Source organism: Halichoerus grypus, chromosome 3 (genome assembly GCF_964656455.1).
Source record: "Halichoerus grypus chromosome 3, mHalGry1.hap1.1, whole genome shotgun sequence".
Lineage (NCBI taxonomy): Eukaryota > Metazoa > Chordata > Mammalia > Carnivora > Phocidae > Halichoerus > Halichoerus grypus.
In genome coordinates this window covers 103,681,726-103,702,713 of record NC_135714.1, presented here as the reverse complement: position 1 = coordinate 103,702,713, position 20,988 = coordinate 103,681,726, and the positions used below count along the sequence as shown (strand labels likewise).

At 37.9% G+C, this 20,988-nt stretch overlaps 2 protein-coding genes and 2 long non-coding RNA genes across 5 annotated transcripts in view; 2 read left to right on the top strand and 2 right to left on the bottom strand.

The window, feature by feature from the left end:
• The window catches only part of LOC118540155 (uncharacterized), a 46,048-nt gene extending 45,332 nt beyond the window's left edge, over positions 1–716 (bottom strand). For both annotated transcript variants that reach the window (XR_004919486.2, XR_004919484.2), the window contains exon 1: positions 589–716. This is a non-coding gene — a long non-coding RNA (uncharacterized LOC118540155). The remainder of the gene's footprint in view (positions 1–588) is intronic.
• On the top strand, positions 235–7,526 carry CCNA2 (cyclin A2). Its single transcript, XM_036099195.2, has 8 exons — positions 235–1,292; positions 2,064–2,307; positions 3,788–3,900; positions 4,097–4,320; positions 5,187–5,394; positions 5,949–6,062; positions 6,505–6,638; positions 6,979–7,526. The coding sequence occupies exons 1-8, from the start codon at positions 1,080–1,082 to the stop codon at positions 7,025–7,027; spliced, it is 1,299 nt and encodes a 432-aa protein (XP_035955088.2). The 5' UTR covers positions 235–1,079; the 3' UTR covers positions 7,028–7,526.
• Positions 7,527–7,732: 206 nt separating this feature from the next.
• EXOSC9 (exosome component 9) lies at positions 7,733–19,764 on the bottom strand. Its single transcript, XM_036099194.2, has 12 exons — positions 19,594–19,764; positions 19,149–19,243; positions 18,311–18,430; positions 18,082–18,184; positions 17,030–17,167; positions 15,170–15,252; positions 13,285–13,417; positions 12,102–12,190; positions 11,333–11,479; positions 10,571–10,755; positions 8,252–8,330; positions 7,733–7,880 (listed from the first exon to the last, which is right to left on the bottom strand). The coding sequence occupies exons 1-12, from the start codon at positions 19,657–19,659 to the stop codon at positions 7,796–7,798; spliced, it is 1,323 nt and encodes a 440-aa protein (XP_035955087.2). The 5' UTR covers positions 19,660–19,764; the 3' UTR covers positions 7,733–7,795.
• LOC144381370 (uncharacterized) lies at positions 12,375–13,529 on the top strand. Its single transcript, XR_013446448.1, has 2 exons — positions 12,375–12,785; positions 12,994–13,529. It is a non-coding gene; the product is annotated as an uncharacterized LOC144381370 (long non-coding RNA).
• Positions 19,765–20,988: the final 1,224 nt, after the last annotated feature.

The window sequence follows — 20,988 nt, the reverse complement described above, 5'->3', positions numbered from 1 at the left end:
AATAAGGTCATATTGTTTTTATTATATTTAAACAACCTTCATTGCTAAATGGAACAAATAATTTTATTTAGGTCACTGGAATTTCACTGGGTGCTTTTTGTTGGCTGCCACAGCTTGGGGAAAGATGCATTAAAATCAGTGACTGTCTAGTTTAATTTCTTATAGTACTTTTTGTTTTAGATAGATAGATAGATAATGTCTCTATATATATCAACAGTGGTTCAAGGTGGCACCTTCCCTAATTGCATCTTCATTAGGTAAATTCAAAGGCATGACTGAAGACACCTAAATGGTAAGATGACATTATAGTCTGGCACTTGAGTATCAGTTACTACGTGAGCAACGTGTTAATGATTTATGCACATTATATAATCAGGACAACCATATGACATGGAAATATTTTTACTCCCAATTAATAGATAAGAAAACTGAGAATCAGAGACCTTGAATAACCGGAGCAAGACTATCAGGCCAGTTAGTGGCTCAGCTTTTAGAGCTTTGGAAACCAGTTAAGCTAACTGAAGGTCCCAGGGCTAACGTTAGGCTAGGGCGGCACACTAACAATTGCTGAAGTTTAACTCAGCTTACCCTAGAGACGGCCCTTGCCCCGTGCCCAGGGATCCTAGTGGCCCGGTTTAGTCGCCAGAAACTCAGGCCCCGCCTCTTCGGCCGGCGCAGGCGTTTTTCCTCCCGCCGCCGTTCGGCGTTTCTCCGCCCCTGCTCCGTGGCCTTCGCCGCCGCCTTCATTCGCCTGCGACTGTGTCGCCTCGAGTGACGTCACGGGCATCGGCCCTTCCCATTGGCCCATTTCAATAGTCGCGGGATACTTGAACTGCACGAACAGCCGCCGCTCCGGCGGGCTGCTCGCTACATCTCGGGGGCTTCTTTAGCCTTCCACGCCCGGCAGTTCCTACCTACGCCTTTCGCAACCTCTTCGGAACTGCGCGATCCCGAGCGAGCAGGCTGGCCCGGGCTGCGGCGGCTGGTTACGGCTGGAGCGTTTCTCGGCGGTGTCGGCGGGACGGAGTACACGCTGCTTGGCGCCGCAGGCTGATCCCGCCGCGACCCCGGGAGCAGTGATGTTGGGCAGCTCCGAGCCCGGGCCTGCGGCCCGCGAGGCGGGCTCGTCGCTGCTAACATTGCAGCATACGGCGCTCCAAGAGGACCAGGAGAACATCAACCCCGAGAAGGCGGCGCCCGCCCAGCAGCCCCGGACCCGGGCGGGGCTGGCGGTACTGAAGGCCGGGAACCCGCGCGTTCCAGCGCCGCAGCAGAGGCCCAAGACACGACGGGTAAAGAGATGAGCGGTATCTGTGGGAGGGAGGGCCGAGCGGGAGTTTTGCACGAGGTTTAGCAGGCCGAGGAGCGTGGAGAGAAAGCATCTTCCGAGCTTTTTTAAGGGAGGCCTGGGTCTGGAGTCCCCTTGATCCCTAGTTTTCTGGCATGTGGGATGCCACTTACAGCTTCTCTCCCATTGCTCTCTTCGCCAGCGCTGTGTTTTCCTGCTTGTCTGCTTTTTATTGGGGATATTTTTCTATAGATAATGAGGTCAAACCAAGTCCTACGTGTGTCCGCGCTTTTCTCGCCGCTTTAAACCTTAGGCATTGCCCTAAGATCTGGACCCGCTTCCTGCTTTCCATATGGTTAAGATTACCTCTATTTTAGGAAAGGGTATAAAAAATACTTTGCTTTTAGTAAATTCCGCCATTTTACCGGATTTGCTCTGTTGCTCCACCCTGGGGCGAAAGTGGTGAACCAACACCTCTTTGCCTGCTCTCCTAAACTTGTCATCTTTCAGCCTGCCACTCCACTCATCTTGTAGCCTTGATTAGTTTTACGTACTTTCACTTAGTGTGATTCTTTCTATAACTTATGTAGGAATGCCTGTAAGGAATTTGAACATCCCTTTCTTCAGCCACTCAAACTTTGTTGCCTGGATTTTGTCCCAGATAGTTTTATTTCCTGAGAGTATTTGGGAGTGAAAGCAGAAACTGAGACCCATAAGGGGAAGAAAGCAAAACGCCATTTAATAGGCTCAAAGCCAGATATTCATTTCTTTTTAGGTTGCACCTCTTAAGGATCTTCCTATAAATGATGAACATGTCACTATTCCTCCCTGGAAAACAAACAGTAAACAGCCTGCATTTACCATTCATGTGGATGAAGCGGAAGAAGAGACTCAAAAGAGGCCACCTGAATCTAAAAAAACAGAACGTGAAAATGTCCTGGCTTTTAATTCAGCTATTACTTTACCTGGACCAAGAAAACCACTGGTACCTCTTGATTATCCAATGGATGGTAGTTTTGGTAAGTTTTGTATCAAAACTTGTAAGATTTGTATCAAATCAATGTAATCATAATTATTAAATAGGCTGAATTAATGATATTTTGCATTTTAAGACATTATCGTACCTGATCCTTACTGCATAATGAAATTGGTTTAATGTAACAAAGTTTAGAAAGTGTGTGACTTATCTCAGATCTCACAGCTAATACGTTGACCTAGTGACCTATAAATCCTAATTGGGTGCTCCTTCCTTCTTGTATAAACTGCTGATAACATCAGTTTAATTAGATCTCAAACGCTTTGCTTGCTTGGGAGAATAGATTTCAATTGTACTGATAAAACTCACTTTGTACATACCACTTCATAGTATTTGAGTAGGACACAGCTTTCAATATTGTGATATCTAACATCTCTTACAGCTTTAAAATTTTCTGTAAATCTAGTCTGATACCAGAAAGGGACACTGTCCTGTGAATGAAGAGTTGAATCATGGCTGTTTGCAGTTAACCACATATAAAATAAAGTAGCTGCTATAAAGACAGCTCTGCCAACAGTTTGTGCAACTTCTTTACCATAGGTCTGTCGAGTCACTGACAACTCATTAAGTTCAATCTCATTTAGGTTTTAGTTCTATTATGAGAAGTCTGGGAATAGCAGGAAAATCCTTTGGAAATAAAGTAATTTTTGTATTTTTATTGAAAATTTGTAACAAGTTTTAACCTCAAGATGAACCTTGAAGTGAAAAGAGTAACGAATGATATTCTTTGCCTCAAAAGGTAATTTAAAATTACAAAACATGAAACACTTGTTGATTGTAGTGCCAAGTTGTTTGAACGGCTCATAACAAACCTAATTTTCATTGACCCGTTAGCCCTCCTTCTAGTTATTGCTACATTGTACTTTGAATTTATCAGACTTTGGGGTCTGCAAAATCTCTTAGGGTAAATACTACATAATATCACAAAACTTGGATTTTAACTCTGTCTTCACAGGATCACTGTGCCATCTGCTCTTCTCTCTCATAGAATATGAGTGATACTTTAACATAATACATCTTCAAATGCACTTTCCTTTTAGTGGCCTATCAGTATTTTCTCTTGTTGATTAAAACCAAGTGGACAGAGGTACTAAAACCAGAGTGAAATATTCTATGTACTTTGTCATAAGAAGCCCTTTTTAGTTGGATGAAAGAAATGCTTTTGTATGGGACGCTTTATAAGGGCTATCAGTTTTGGCTATTAAATTAATTAGAAAATTGGTGGCTCAGTCGTTAAGCATCTGCCTTCGGCTCAGGTCATGATCCCAGGGTCCTGGGATCGAGCCTTGCATCGGGCTCCCTGCTCCACGGGAAGCCTGCTTCTCCCTCTCCTGCTCCCCCTGCTTGTGTTCCCTCTCTCGCTGTGTCTCTCTCTGTCAAATAAATAAATAAAATCTTTAAAAAAAAAAAAATTAATTAGAAAATTAAACAGTGAACTTAATCATACTTTTATATTCTCCCAGAGTCACCACATACTATGGACATATCAATTGTATTAGAAGATGAAAAGCCACTGAGTGTCAATGAAGTCCCAGACTACCATGAGGACATTCACACATACCTTAGGGAAATGGAGGTAAGAGCTCTTGGAATCCAGTTCTTATACTGTTGTTTATTCCTTGTGGCAAAATGAAACAGGATGTTTTTAAGTTTTTTAACTGCTAGTGAATTATTCTAATGTTATACTTATGTTTCTGGTATGTAGCATCTTTGTTAATGGTAGAATAATCTAATTGCAATTTTAACATTATAGTAAGTAACTTTCTCAACAGGTTAAATGTAAGCCTAAAGTGGGTTACATGAAGAAACAGCCAGACATCACTAACAGTATGAGGGCTATCCTTGTGGACTGGTTAGTTGAAGTAGGAGAAGAATATAAACTACAGAATGAGACCCTGCACTTGGCTGTGAACTACATTGATAGGTTCCTTTCATCGATGTCTGTGTTGAGAGGAAAACTTCAGCTTGTGGGCACTGCTGCTATGCTATTGGCCTCGTAAGTCCAACTTGGTTTGTTGGATTAAAAGTGATTGATATGCTTCTATGTAGGGAAGAAGTTGTGATTTTTATTTTTTTAAGATTTTATTTATTTGACAGAGAGAATGAGAGAGAGCACATGAGAGGGGGGAGGGTCAGAGGGCGAAGCAGACTTCCTGCTGAACAAGGAGCCCGATGTGGGACTCGATCCAGGGACTCCAGGATCATGAACTGAGCCGAAGGCAGTTGCTTAACCAACTGAGCCACCCAGGCGCCCACAAGTTGTGATTTTTAACATTGTGACATATTAATATATACAGAAGGCAGAAAGTCAGTGACTGCTTTAGGGGTAGCAGTATGAAACAGTGTGTGAAACTAATTTAGGACATTAATTTTCCCAGATCTAGATTCCAGGGTACCTTCTTGAATGAAGATGGGAGACTGGCTACATTTTAATACACCAGGACTAGATTACCAAGTTTGAAAGTGTGGTTCCTTCCATCAAAAAGTGCTTTCTGGCATAAAATCTTCTCCCATGGAAATTAACTAAATTAAAAAACTAAAAATGTTTATTTTTCTAAGAATTTCCTAAATTTTCAGTTACTTGGTGAACTCTGGCATTGTTCCCATCTTGGGAACTCTCTTGCCTCTTATATCCTTTAAATGCATTGGGACAAAATCCCAAGTCCTGGATGGATTTGGGTCTTTTAGTTAGCATTTATCTAGCTCTACTGGAAATGGTCAAGTATCAGGGGAAACAGGCAATTAGTGGAGTTTAGGTTTTGGACTCATTTCATGTATTCTGCTAAAGGGATTTCAGAATTAGGTAAACAGCTTGCTTCTCTTTTTGGAAGGACTGATTACTTAAAACTTTTTTCATTGTAGAAAGTTTGAAGAAATATATCCCCCAGAAGTAGCAGAGTTTGTGTACATTACAGATGATACCTATACCAAGAAACAGGTCCTGAGAATGGAGCACCTAGTTTTGAAAGTGCTTGCTTTTGACCTAGCTGCACCAACAATAAATCAGTTTCTTACCCAATACTTTCTGCACCAGCCGTCTGCCAACTGCAAAGTTGAAAGTTTAGCAATGGTAAGTTTTCATTTTGTTGAATGAAGATTCTTAGGTGACAGAGTTTAATTTTATAGCTTTGGTCAAGGGATTTAGTATTTCGGGGACAAATTAGTGTTGCAGTATAAAGAGAGCCTACCACTGGCAAAAGATAACATGAATTGGGAGTACTAAGAATAGTGGTATGAGGATGAAGTCTTAGGAAATGGTAGCCAGAAGAGTTTTAAAAATTATTAAAAGAGGAAAAAGTACAGGATGAGGATAGATAAGGCTATGGGTTTTTTTCTTTGGTTGCCATAGAGCCAGTCTTTTAAAGATTTGAGAGAGAGAGCACAGAGGGAGAGTGAGTGGAAGCAGACTCCCCATTGAGCAGGGAGCCAGACGTGGGGCTTGACCCCAGGACCCTGGGATCATGACCTGAGCTGAAGGCAGGCGCTTAACCAACTGAGCCACCCAGGTGTCCTGCCATAGAGCCACTCTTAAAGAGAGGAAAATACTAGGGCAGAAGGCAAAAATTTGAGGCTTGAATTCTAGAGCTCTTGTGATCATAAAGTATATTTGCTTTTTCATTCCAGTTTTTGGGAGAACTAAGTCTGATAGATGCTGACCCCTACCTGAAGTATCTGCCATCAGTTATTGCTGCAGCAGCTTTTCATTTAGCACTCTACACAGTCACAGGACAGAGCTGGGTATGTATCACCATGTCCTCACACATCTGTCTTGCAACTTAAATATCTGTGCCAGGTAAGTTAGATAACTGTCCTATACAAGTGTTGCTGGTATAGAGGTACTTACCTAGAAAAACTGATCAAAAAATATATGCTGTTTAAAGTGTCTTACCTGTTTAGTAACATGTTTGCTTGTTAGGTAGAAAGTTATTACTTGGGTTTGAAAGGTGTGCTTAAAGAATTAGGGCCATAAGACCTGCTGCTGGAAGGGAAAGTAGTAAAAATTGATCAAAGTCAACATAAAAGACAGAATAATGGCTTGAGAAATCTGGAAGATTTGTTAGTTGGAGGTGTTACTCTTGAAATTTAACAAAACTCAAGTTTAATGCCAATACTACCTCATTGTGTTTAGTGTCTGTTGCTAAAAACAAAACTCAGTGGTTCTCTACTCCCTTCTCTGCAGCCTGAATCTTTAGTTCAAAAGACTGGATATACCTTGGAAAATCTTAAGCCTTGTCTCATGGACCTTCACCAGACCTACCTCAGAGCACCACAGCATGCACAACAGTCAATAAGAGAAAAGTATAAAAGTTCAAAGTAAGAATTAACATGAATAGATACTAAAGAAGCTTGCTTTTCCCGGTTACTGTATGATTGAGATCCTTGATATTTTAACTTTATCAAAGGATTCACAAACAGGCACAGCCTCCTCTTAGCAGGCCAGGTGTTTTGGGTAGGTTGTAGTTATGCTTTATGTCCTGCATTTGAGGGAGAAGAGGGGAGAGGAATGGGGCATGCATGCATGCATATTTTGTGGACCAATGATTCACTAACTCAATCAGAATAGAAACAGCATTTCTGAGTTCCTAGTTATATCTATCATTCCATGATCTCCTTTACCCAATGAATATTTACTGAGTTTTTTTCCTACTTACAGGTATCATGGTGTTTCTCTCCTCAACCCACCAGAGACACTAAATGTGTAACAGTGAAAGACTGCCTTTGTTTTCTAAGATGTAAATCACTCAAAGTATATGGTGTACAGTTTTTGTAAGGTTTTAATTTTACAATCATTTCTGAATAGAGTTATGGTCAAGTACAAATTATGGTATCTATTACTTTTTAAATGGTTTTAATTTGTATATCTTTTGTACATGTAACTATTTTAGATATTTGGCTAATTTTAAGTGCTTTTGTTAAAGTATTAATGATGCCAGCTGTCAGCACAGTAAGAATAAGAACTAATAAATGGATTTGGAAAATTTGGTTTGTTAAGTCAAATCTGATTTGACTTTATGATATCACTCAGAAGAATTAATTTGATTTACTACAGAAGGGAACTGGAAAGGCTTCTCCTGAAATTAAAAAATAGTTTTAGGAAAACAGATAAAAGTTTGAACACTCATTTTTCCCAAGGAACTGGATCAATTTGGTGACTTGAGCATAATCTAAGCATATCTGGAATAAATCTGTGCTTATTTATCAGTTGTGATGATCCTGAGAATCTTTCAGCCCTTTGTACACACTAAGAAATTGCTTTTTCATTCCTCAATTTCTCCACTTTACTGAAGTGACAATTATTTAAAACCTGCTAAATTGTCCAGAAGGTTTATTTTAAAGCATAATGTAAAAAATTATATAAAGAATCAACTAGATTTTATAATGGATTTGTGAATAGAAAAATACTCAAGTTATTAGCACTGAATAAATATCCTTTTAATAGTTATATACACACATATACAACTATGTGAACTTTAATTAGCAGCTCTCTTCTTTTTTCTCTTTTTCACTGGCTTTTTACTTGGTGCTTTTTCTTGTTTTGCACTGATGGTTTGTGTTCTGTGAATAAAATAAATTAACAGTTTACTTACAGTATTAGCACTAGAAAGCCGATACCATGGATGGTTTACCAGACTTACACCATTCTGCTCGTTAAATTTTGGACTACCAAAATAGGAGACTTTTTTTTTCCCCCCAGGAGAATATGTAACATTTGCCAACTAAGAATAAAATGCAGTAACCTTAAAAGGCATCCATACATTTTTATAGAATTAGGTCCTGTTTTTAAATCTCAGTTTGAAGAAACCATAGAACAGCCGGATTTCAAATAAAAAAGGGGTGTCTTTGTTTCTAGTAGAATAAGATAAGAATAAAACCAGAGAAGTCTTGACTTATGTGTATACATTTGAAATAAACCAGAAATTTGTTACCTTATTTTCTTTGGGTTCTTGTCTGGTTCTAAAATGATCATTTCTTCTTCTTCACTGTCTGAGAGTATTATAGGGGCATCTTTAAGAAAATGTTAAGGAAACAATATAAGTATACTCTCTTGGAAAATTTCTGTGTGGGTTTATGTCAGCAGTTCTAATACTCTATTTCCATACAAATAGCCCCAGCTACTCTTGAGTTAAGGCTTACAGAACTACTTGTTCTTTCCTTCCCTGAAGTGACTCCTTGGCAAAGCTCTGAAAAATAACACATACTTTCTTTACTTCCTAAAAATTCTGTAATTATATGACCATTTTGTACATGTCGTAATAGGGGGAAAGTCTATATAACTTCTCCCTATTATAAACAACACTGAAAGGAAAATACTAGAAAGAGAATTATTAGGTCAAAAGGTATATACATTCTAAAAAATATTTTGCCAAATCCACCCAAAATACTGTTTAAATTTATATGAAAAACTCATTTTCTTATGCACCCTTGCCAATGGTGGTATTTTTTTTTTTCTTCAAGATTATATTTGAGGAGAGAAAGCACAAGCAGGGGGAGGAACAGAGGGAGAGGAACAAGCAGACTCTACACTGAGCATGGAGCCCGAACCTGGGACTTGATCCCATGACCCTGAGATCATGACCTGAGCAAAAATCAAGAGTCAGATGCTTAACCTGAACCACTCAGGTGCCCTAAATTTTAATATTGTCTGATACAGTAGTTAGAAAACATCCCTTTTTGCTTTGAATTTATTTCCTTTATTACTACTAGGGTTGCCCATGAAATATGTTACTGGCCATTTGTATTTGAGAATTACTTTATATCTTTTGCCAATTTTTCTCCTGAGCCTTAGTTAATGATGTATATAAATCAATCTTTGAGTTTTCAATTAGTTTCTCCTTGTGTTCATATGCTTTACAAAGGCTTTACCTGCCTTATCCTCCCAATTATCTTAGGTCCACTTTCATTATTCAGTTGAAAATATTACTCTTCAAAGCAGTAACTGAATGTTTAGGTATTAATCTTACTAATCTTAGAAAAATATTTCACAAATATATAAAGAGGCCTATGCAAAGATGCTTTACTGTAGCACTGTAACAGAAAATGGTAACATTTATCAATAAGGGAATGTTATTAAGCCAACCTAGTTATTGCCAAAGCTAGAATTCTGTGTAGCATTTAAAAATGTGGCTGATGACATGAAAAAATTCTAAAGATTCATTCACAGTCCTTTAAATGTAAGTGCTTAAAGCAGCTTATATTGGTGTAAATATATAGTAAATACATACAGCAAGGTCTGGAAGAATAATACCAAATAGAAGTAACCACTAGGAAAGCTGAAAAAGGTTCCCAGTTGATGGGGATTTTTTTTTTTTCCTTACAAAAAACCCTGGCAGGCTCTCAGTAATGATTTCATTCCCTGAAGGTAGGCAGGTATGTACGTTACATACCTAAACTGTATCAACACTATTTTTTTTTCCAGCTAGATTTAGTAAATACACCCTTTAGTTCTCTGCCAGCCTACTTGCTGCATCCATCCTTGTATGATTTGGGTTTGAAAAACCCAATTCATGATTATTATGGGCCAAGCAAGCATTTGGTTTTCCGAACAGTAAAAATATCCACAAGTTAAAAACAATTTTCTCCAGTTCTACAGCTTTCAGAATGCAAAGAACATCCAGGACTACCATTATTCCAAGTGATTCTAGAGTTTTGTATGTTCTAATACTGCTCTATTAACAGCCATATATAGCTATTTAATTTTATATTAGCTAAGATTAAAATTTAGAATTCTTCTGTCACAAACCACATTTCAAATGCTCAATATCTGCATGTGGCTAGTGGCTATTTTATTTATTGAACAGTGTACATATAGAACATTTCTAACATAAACAGTTCCATTTGGACAGTTCTAATACATGTTATGATATGATAAGGGTTTTTTATGTTTGAGTCTAGAAACCACAAAGAAAAAACAGCATGCAGGAATGAACTTTTTAAGAAACTCATCCCTTTAAAACTGGCCCAGATATACATAGAAAAAAAGAACAAAACATTTTTAACTAAAAATGCCACTACATACCAGAGTACCACAACTCCACAAAGATAAGCACATTCTTTTAAAAAACAATTGGAGTTAATATTGTAGTTAGCATCAACAGTTTAACTGAAATTTAAATCACAAAATACTTAGCCCCTCTAAAAAAGGAACTGCTAATATAAAAATAAGATCCCTAAAACAGGAAAGTATATATATTATGTATATATAATATATATAATTACATAGAAGCCATAAATGAAGTGTTACCTACCTTGGCTTCCAATATTGGAGACTTCTACTCCAGTGTCCATTTTTATACTATCAAGAATGATTGCTTCATCAGTGCCATCTTCATCGTCCTCTTCCTTCTCAGAGTCTTCAAGATCACCCCAGGAGTTTTCTATTCCCTCTCCAATTTGGGCAGTTCCAGGAGTCCAAAGCACAGGATTAGAAACACTTAACAAGTTAAGAAAATTATGAGTAACAAAAATACTGCTATTTGATGCAGTGTTGAAAGATGAGAGTAAAAGTTTTAAGACTGAAGTGTGCATCAAGTTTGTGCGAAAAAATTTCACTAATAGCTACACTATGGGTGGCTGAACAATAAGAAAGAAAAAACGTAACTCAGGTAGGACTTTATGGAAACAATGGTGAGAAATACCGAGACATACTGACTCTCAACAGTTGCAGTTATAAATATGGCAAAGGGGTGAATAAATAATTTCCAAGAACAATATGTAATAGTATATATATAAAGTGCTTGACTAAGATTAAGGAACAATTTTCCAAAGGAAAATAAAACGCTATAAATTGGCTAACAAGATAGAAAATTTTCGGTTTTTGTAGGATAGTTGAAGAGGTGGATGTTATATCGAAGACTTAATAAGACTAATCACTGTCTTATATCTTGAATGTTTTCTCTAACAGTGTTTCAGAAAACAAACTTCAGTATGTACACCCTTCACATATACCTAATAATGCCAAAAGTGTTATGAATCATGTTGTTACTGAAAAAACCATCCAATAAAGATACACTTCTGAAGGAGGCTCAGCTTCAGCAATAATTTCTTCTGCTTTCTCTTCTACATCGGAGGTATCAATAGGGGCCTTTTCCATTTTAAATGCTGTGATCCTTTGACTTGCTATAGACTCTGCAAAGCCAAATTTTCCACCTTCTTTCCTGTGTGGGTTTTTTATTTGAGGGTGGGGAGAGGTGGAGGAGGGGGAATGATAGATGGAAGAGAAAACAGGAAGGGGAAAGTTAACCATTTTATCCTTTTGATGGGAGAGGAACACTGGGGAAAAAAGCTATCTGACTAACTTAACCTCACCAATTTATTATGCTTATCAAGAGAAATAATAAAAAGTTACTATAATTAATTTATTGAACCACGTGCCAGGCAAGTGCTAAGTGCTTTAAGTATATTACTTTCTAATCCTCAAACCAGCCCTACCAAGTAGGTATTACCTCCCACATTACAGAAGACACTGAAGTGCTGGGTTATAGAAGAAGCAGAGAACCAACCCCAGTTTGTGTTACTTCTGTTAGTTTGAGCTACTAGATTCTTTTTTCTAAAGAAAATGTTAATTTTTTTAAAGACCAATATTATGTGGCTTCTCAATTCAGATTATATTTAAAGTGGAATACAATATAACACGTCCGTATATTCAACTTAGATTAACAGATAAGGAAAAATGGGAGTGTGAAAATTAATATGGTTACTCTTATGGAAGAAAAGTCCTTAACAGAAAAATCTATTAAAAATAAAAAGACATTTAGTTCTAAAAAAAATTAAACTTACCTTACTTTCTGGTCATTCTCCAAAGCCTTCTGTATTAGCTCTGTAATTTCCAGTACTTTCACACCAGCTATTTTACTACATCTCAAAACCTATTTATAAAAGTGCATTCTATTATTTAAAGACAACAAACTACACAGCTTTCTCTAACAAAACTAGAAATATGAGAATGGTTTTTCTACTTTTAAAATATAAGCTTGACCTTTTAAAATACAAAAATACAATGTAAACACAAATGAATGCAAAATGTGAGACTTGTTTTAAAATATCTGAAGGATTATCACGTTAAGAAAACAGACTCAAAAACTTCTCTGACAGTATAAAAGATACCACTGAAAAGGCCACAGACATACATTATATACTCAGGGATGCACTAACTACCTTTCTGTGTGAGTGATTCAAAGCATTAATTCAAGATACGGCTGCAGTATCCCCTGGGAAACTATAAAGCAAAGATTCCCAGGCCTCACGGACCTAATGGATCAGAATCTCTGGAAATAGGGATCTGATAGTGGTCATAATACTGGTAATAGAAACTAACATGGCACACTTAATATATGCTATACAGTGCAATATGCCCATGTGTTTATCCTTAACATTCCTTATCAAGGTGTTGACACATAACTTTATTCCCTATTTTACAGATAAAGAAGCCAAGGCACAAAGATAGGAAATCATTTGCAAAAGGTCAGTTAATATAAGGCAGAACTGGAATTCCAACTAAAGCAGCCTCTGTGCCCCACCTGTGCTACATGCTATATGCCAATCTATTTTCTAGAAGCCTTTATGTGAATCTGATAAGTAGCTGGATTTGAGAACTACTGCTTACGGAACCCAATTTCTGAGAGTACCTAATTTCTATCTTTTTGACACCTTTTTATTTTTTTTTGAATAGGGAGATGAATCTCTTTTCTCACTGGGAAGAAAAAAGTGTTCCTCTATGTAGAAGGGTTAGACCCTGGAGGGCCATACATGGGAGCAGCAAGGAAGAAAGGAAACCTTGTAGCCACCAGTCAACAGAATGTAATAATATTGAAACCAGATGCTAACATATCCTAGAATCAATCACTGAAAATATCCTTGATGGCTTTTAGTTAAAAAAACAAGAAAAAGCAAAACAAAACAAAGAAAAAGCTTCTAAAAAGAAAAGACCTATTCTTAATAGAACATTAATCAAAGCACTAACTTGATCTTTCAGCAGCATTATCCCACCACTGGACTGGATAGTACAAATCTCTCGATGCTTGTTCATGGCAATCACCAGCAGGCCATCCATTACACGTTCTTCTCGTTCATTGGGATCCACCAATAAATATGTACTGAAATGAATGTTAAATGGACCTGAGCAAATCTGAGGCTGAATGCTTGTCAATTTTAAGATACTGAATATTTTTAAAAGATAGCATTAATAAAGTCAACACAGTGAAGGTCTGAGCCTGTGGATGTGAGTCATTTTAATGGGAAAAGAGAGAAGAATTATATTTTTATGGACAAAATAAATGCTAAGGGGATATCACTAGCTATTACAGTAAACTCACTTAAGTTCATATTGGTTTTCTTTAAATAATATATAATCTAAACCTAATGCTATCATTTTGGTTAAACAACTTGTTGCTCATTAATAAAAACAGATAATATTAATTTGTTAATTTTAAATGTCCCCTAGTGTGTCCTAGATCCTGAAGTGCTTCTAGGTTCTGCTAATGGCTCATTAAAAGAATACTATTTCTGCACTGTCCAATGTTGGCCTCTAGGCTATTGAGCCTCTAAAATGTAGCTAGTCCAGAATGAGATGTACGTGAGTGAAAAATACTAGATTTCAAAGATTTAGTAGAAATAAAAGAATGTAAAATATCTCATGAATAATTTTTATACTACATGTTAAGATAATATTTTACATATAAGATAAAATATATATCAAAATCAATTTTCCCGGTTTCTTTTTACTTTTAATGTGGCTACTAGAAAATTTTAAATTACATATATGGCTCATGTTGTATTTCTACAGTGCTGGTCTACTTCCCACTAATGAAATTCTACATTACAATGACTAAAAATTGAAAGCTTCCCTAGTTTTTGTTCATAAAATTGTTACAATATCTTATTTATTTATTTATTTATTAAAGATTTTATTTATTTGACACAGAGAGACAGTGAGAGAGGGAACACAAGCAGGGAGAGTAGGAGAAGCAGGCTTCCCCGTGGAGCAGGGAGCCCAATGCGGGGCTCGACCCCAGGACCCTGGGATCACGCCCCGAGCCAAAGGCAGATGCTTAAAGACTGAGCCACCCAGGCACCCCAACAATATCTTATTTGTATTTCCCTTTGTTTCCGAGAAGATTTAAGGCTCAAATTTTCATTGAAAGGCACCACTACATGGACTCCAGTTTTTCCGTTGTAGGAAGAATTAGTAAGTTGTGAAGAAACTACTAGAGAGCTGAAGAAAACTAGATTTATCCCATTTGTGAACCATTCCCCCTTGTGACTTGCTCCTCTAATATGCTCCAAAGTCCTATCTTCCATTAATCCACAGTAATTCTCAGCCTACTTTCCCGAATTAGAGCCTAGCACACAACTCTATTAACACCTGTACATCTCTAGCACCACCATGCTGCAAGAAATTTATTTATTTATTTTTTTAAAGATTTTATTTTTTTGTCAGAGAGAGAGAGCACAAGCAGGGGGAGCGGCAGGCAGAGCAGGTAGAGGGAGAAGCAGGCTCTCCGCCAAGCAAGAAGCCCGATGCGACTCAATCCCAGGACCCTGGGATCATGACCTGACCTGAAGGCAGACGGTTAACCGACTAAGCCACCCAGGCGTCCCTTGCTGCAGGAAATTTATAAGTATCCTATGAAAAGTGTTGTGAAGTCTCTTCATTACAGAAGAATTTGTCACTTCCATTGAGAAAGCTCTTTGCCAACTAATGCTCTCACAAATAAAGAAAAAAATATATATAAGGTGCTTTAATATTAGAGGAGGTGTCTGTTCATCTATCCACAGCACATTTGAATAGAACAAAAAAGTTCCTAGCTACATGTACAATTTCAGCCCATGACAAGCATGAGACTTACCCTTGCTGGAAGAAGGCAAAACTGACACAAATGGGCATGTGGTGGATGCTTAACGGTACAGGATCTCGCTCTTCAGGTGTATACTGTTTGAAAATAAAAGCTTCAATAATTAGCCACTAAATTATAAACATAAAAAAACACCTTGCACATCAAGTATTAAAAAATATAATTCCTTTAATCGTCAGTTGAGTACCTAAATTAACTCTTTCACAATTACCTGTTCGACTTTGCCACTCATGTTCCTTAAAACTTTATGCATATGTCAAAAAGCTTTAATGGGGTATAAATACCACAAAATCCATTCATCGTAAGTATGTATCTAGTCACTTTGGAGTAAATTTAGAGTTATGCAACTATTACCACAATCCAGTTTTTTGACCTTTCCAATACCCCCCCCGCCCAATCTCCCTGAGTCTATCTGCAGTCACTTCTCACTCCCACTCCCAGCCCCAAGCATTCCATGTAAGTGGAATCAAACAATTTTGTCTTTTGTGTCTGCTTCCTTTGAAGTTAGCATGTTTCATCCATCTTGCAGTATATATCACTAGTTTGGTCCTTTTTACTGCTGAATAGTATTCCATTGTGTGGATACACCACATTTTGTTTTTTGACTTACCAGTTAATGAACATTGGGATTGTTTCCAGTTTGGGGCTATTATGAACAATGCTGCCATGGAACATTCACATGAAAGTCTTTGACTGAAAATGTACTATCATTTCTCCTAGGTAGATTCCTAGGCATGGAACTGCTGGGCTGTGTAAGTTGACACTAACTTTTTAAAGAAACTGCCAAACTTTTCCAATGTGGCTATACCATCAGCAATAACTCTACAATATATTTAAATTGATCTTCTCTTTTACTTCCTTACACCAATTCCCTTTTCTAAAGGAACATGTCTATTGTTAATAAACCTTTGTCTCTGGGGCACCTGGGTGGCTCAGTCATTAAGCATCTGCCTTCGGCTCAGGTCATGATCCCAGGGTGCTGGGATCGAGCCCCTCATCGGGCTCCCTGCTCCTCGGGAAGTCTGCTTCTCCCTCTCCCACTCTCCCTGCTTGTGTTCCCTCTCTCGCTGTGTCTCCCTCTGTCAAATAAATAAAAAAAATCTTTAAGAAAAACAAACAAAAAAAAACCTTTGTCTCTACCTCTCAGTCTTTAGAGTCTACTCTAGTCTAATGCCTAAAAGCAGCAAATGAATGACTGCTCAGAAATGTGGGCATCTGATGTTTCCTTTCACAACTTTAAGACTCAAACTATCCGGTGTACTTTCATTATTCCTGCATGAATTCATATAAATTGACATTGACATACTTAGCACAAAAGAAAGGCAATGTAAACAGTACATGTCAACAGTTTTTAAAATGTGGCCCATCCACTGGCAGCATCAGTATCACCTGGGAACTCTGTTACAAGTACAAATTTGTAGGTTCTACCCCTACCCTACTCTGAGGGTGGAGCCTAGCAATGTTTTAATAAACCTTCCAGTTGTTTCTGAAGGACTTCTGCCAGAGAGTAAGCACAAGTATCTCAATGTGCCGAGAACCATGTATTTCTCACACATGTGGCTCCTAAACATAAGCCAACCGCTTCATCTAGTGCTCAATCCCAAGAAAAAGTCATCTAGTTTTATCCTAGAAAACCAAGATGGGGTGTGCTTTTATTGACAGACACTTTGATACAAAAGATTTAAGAGATTTCAAGGACAATTTTGACCATATATCATTTTTGCCTTATCAACAAATTTCAGAACATACTTAATTACCATCTACAATAAGAATTCACTAATAACAAGTTGCCTGAACATCAAGGATATTCATTCTTTCATAGGGAGAAGCGTGGCTCGAATCATGGGAGCTTACCAGTGTTACTTCATCTCCTTGGACAGAGACATCGGGTCTCCGGAAGTGACACAAGGCTACAATTGCAGCAATGCTGGCAGCATCAATAATATTCCCATCATGATTCAATAAATGTAGGTCCACACGTATTTGCCAAACCTGAATGTGAATTTAAAACAAAACTAAATCCTAACTGACCACAACCAGTGGCTATTCATAAGGAAAGTAACACTGCGTGCAAATTTTTCTCTTGCAGTTAAAATATGCAGTTACTCCTTCTATTTTATTAATAAAAATGTATTAAGAGAAATGTTAAGCCAGGCCAACAACTGAAGTACCAGTAGTTCACCTTTCTATGAGTCATCTGACAACAGTAAAATATACACTCTAAATAAATAGAACCATTGCACAATTAATACTAAGATTTTCCCAATCCTAAATATATTTTTATTTTGTCTCCTAACTTAAAAACCTCAAACTCTTAGGTTTTACATGACAGTATTTATAATAACCTTACATGTAATCCAAATAGGAAGGATCATATTCAAGGATATAATGTGGAAAGTGACTTCTCTGGAGTCAAAAAGATAGTCAAAATACCCTAATCAAGAGTAAAGTTCTAAAACATCATCATGCAGCACAATTTATTGAGAGTAACATTTCCAATGTCAGTCTACCACTGACTCCCTGTGTAGCCCTGTGTAAGTCAATAAACCTTCACAAAAGAAGGATTTAATCTGTTCTTCAGTTCCTCATTCATAAAAAAAGGAACACATTACCTGCTTCTATCAACTCACATAAAGAACATAATAAAACAGAATATAAGAAAAACCACAAGTTCTTTGAATAAGACATTTTTACACACATCCAAGTTGATACTTTCACTAATGTTTATTGTCCCTTCCGAGAGAGAGATGACAAAGTTCTATGCGTAGCACTCAGGAACATGTGAAGTGAAGTGAATCAGTATAAAATTGAATTAATGGAAGCTCTGAGAATAAAAGTACAGATATAGGAATCCATGAATCAACAATACTCAACCTAAGATTAAGAATTTTGGGCATATTCCCCACCTTTTCACCAGCAACAACACAGAGAGATTCAGTGTCTATACACTTCGAATTTCTTAGACATCTTTCCAAGAGTCGATTCAACTTCACCAAGAGATCTGACTGCCTATGAAAATAGGAATGGGCTAATGTCATGAAATATAACACCAGGCATTAAAACAATAGCTCACTGCTGTTATGTTCTCCTCTGGCTAAAAAGCAGCTTAAAAAAAAAAAAAAAAGATTTAAATACCTGCCAGGTTCAAAAGCTGGGGCAGCCATCTGAGAGAGTTCAAGGTTAAAAAAAAGAATACCTTCTGTTGCCCTGTTGAGCTTTGGAGAAACAAGTTCACAGGAAACCTGTCCAAGAACTCTGCAAAATAAAGTACAAATCTGTTAACTAAATATATCTCCTTTCCAATTAAAAATAAATCTAAAACAGGTACCAGTTAAGTTTCGATCTTACTCCGAGTAACAACATACTCAGTATGATATATCATTAGAGGCTGAAATTACATATAAAGTATAGAATATATACAGAAATAAAACACATATTGGCATACACAAAAGGATGACAAGAAAAAACATCTCTTATTACAATATTGACTATTCCACAGATTTTTTTTTAAATCAATGATCTTTACTTCTCTTTTCTAAAACAAATATTTATTGACACAAGATGGCCTGAAAACTTGAGAGATTTCTTAAGAGTTTTCATATGGCATGGCTGGCCAACATTATCTGAACAATATCCTCACAGCTTCCAAATGAATATTAAAAACCTAATTCTCATGTCAGGAAAATGAGAAAAGTAGGCCTACTTAATGGGAAGTGCAGAAAACAAATTCAGAGCAATTACTGCTGGCTGTATATATGACTTAAAGAGATCAGAAAACTATGTGACACTCATGTGATGAAAAATATATTTATGGTTAAAAATAAACTCTCGCATTAAAGAAAATATACTTATTTTGGCAGCGAAACAAAGAAGTCTGTCCACACTTCTTAGCTGCTTTGTAAACAACCGAGTCAATAAGGTCCTTTTAAACTTTTCCCTGTTGAGCTTTTATCTAATTTGAATCCTTTGTTACCTTGTTTTCCCGAGTTCCACAATACAGCACCCATAATCTGTTCCAAATGAAATCTTGAGGTTCCTATAATCATAGGTTTGTCTGCCATCCAGGCGCTGTAAGCACAACATTCATTCGTTATTCCTTCAACAAATATTTATTGAGCAGCTACTCTATGCCAGGGCTAAACACTTGGAGATAGGTGGATTCCTAACCACTCCGCATAGGAAAGTGGAAACCAGATGCCCAAGCACTACTAGTCGCTGGTGTGACTCCAGCTTTGAACCCAACTGGAGCCAAAAAAAAAAAAAAAAAAAGGTTGAGGGATTGGGGGAACGCACCGGCGGTTCCCTCCAGGGGCTCCCTGGGCCTGCGAGGGCCAGCTCTGTACGACCAAACCCGAAGGCTGCGAGCGGCGGTGCGACCAGAGCGCCCACGCACCGCGAAGTTCCCCGGGACCATTTACCTTCTTCTCTTCGATGGCGCGGAGTAGGAAACGGCGCTCGCAGTTTGAAAGTGGTGTCTCCTTCATGCTGTGGGACCACAGCACACAGTAGCACCGGAATCAGCTAGGAAAAGTGAACTTGATCCCCTCACGCGCTCCCCGCTCGCTCTGACGCGCAAGAAATATACGTCATCAAAGCTCGGCGGCTTAGGAAAGCCAAGGCTGGGGGCGGTCGCTAGTGCGCAAGCTCAAAGCAATGTTGGCACTAGCGGGGCTGGCTGGGAGAGAGGCAAGTGCGTTTGAGGAGGCGGGCTTCTGAACGTAAAGCTCTATTTCTTTTATCAGAAACTGTAGGGAAGAAAAGGACCCCAAAACAACTATCAATGATAGAAATTAATATCAGTATAGGGCTTTCGCATTTCACCCTTTCTTCAGTTCTAGCGGGGTAGACTAGACAGGTATTATTGTTATTTTACACAGATGAGGAAGTTGAGATTTAGCCAGAAAGCTGCAAAGGCAGAGTTTGTAGCATTTTCAATGGAGAAACACTGGAATGAACGGGCGAAGTGGAGAGGAGGGAGGAGACGAAACTTGAGACGGTGAGGTGGGGTATTATTGCGGGCTGAAAGGTGAAATCTCGTAGACTTGAGAAGTTGACAGGAATTGAGAATATTGACACTTCGTAACTAACGGTGTTATAATCACCACGAGCTGAAACAAAATTTGTTGTTTATTTTTTCAGTCTCCCCAGTTATTTTAAGCCGATAAACTTATTTTTATGGGCATAGAGGAACCTGATGCTTGCGCCGCCAACCACTCAGCTTTTTTTTAGAGAGGCAGTATCAAGTAGTTAAGAGCAGGAACTCCGAAGTTCTGTGACCCTGGCCAAGTTAGCTTATGTGCTTCACTTTACTCATCTGCAAAGTAGGAGTGATAAGCCTATTTATTATGAGGGATGAAAACGAGTTAATACATGTAAAATGCTTAGCACAGTGTCTGGAACGAGTAAGTACTATGTGTTTGCATATTACTTTGTTAACATTTGTTTCTGAGGTGATAGTCACTGTAACTCCTTTTCAGGCTCTATTCCCCTACTTTCGTCTTTTTTTACAAGTTTTTTTTTTTTTTTTTTTTTTTTTTTTTTCCTACCAGTGATACAGTGTAGTCTGTTTGTACTACTTGCAATCCATGTACTCAATAAATTACATTTTGTGTGTGTGTGTGTGTGTGTGTGTGTGTGTGTGTGTGTGTGAGGATCTTCTGTGTGGCAAGAATAATTCCAAGTGCCGGAGAAAAGGGGTGGACAAAATCTTGTTCCTCTAGGAACCCATATTCCCTTTGGAAGAGACAAACAATAAAAACTTAAACTCACACAAAAAAAACCCAAGTTCACACTCTGAATGCTATCTGAGAATG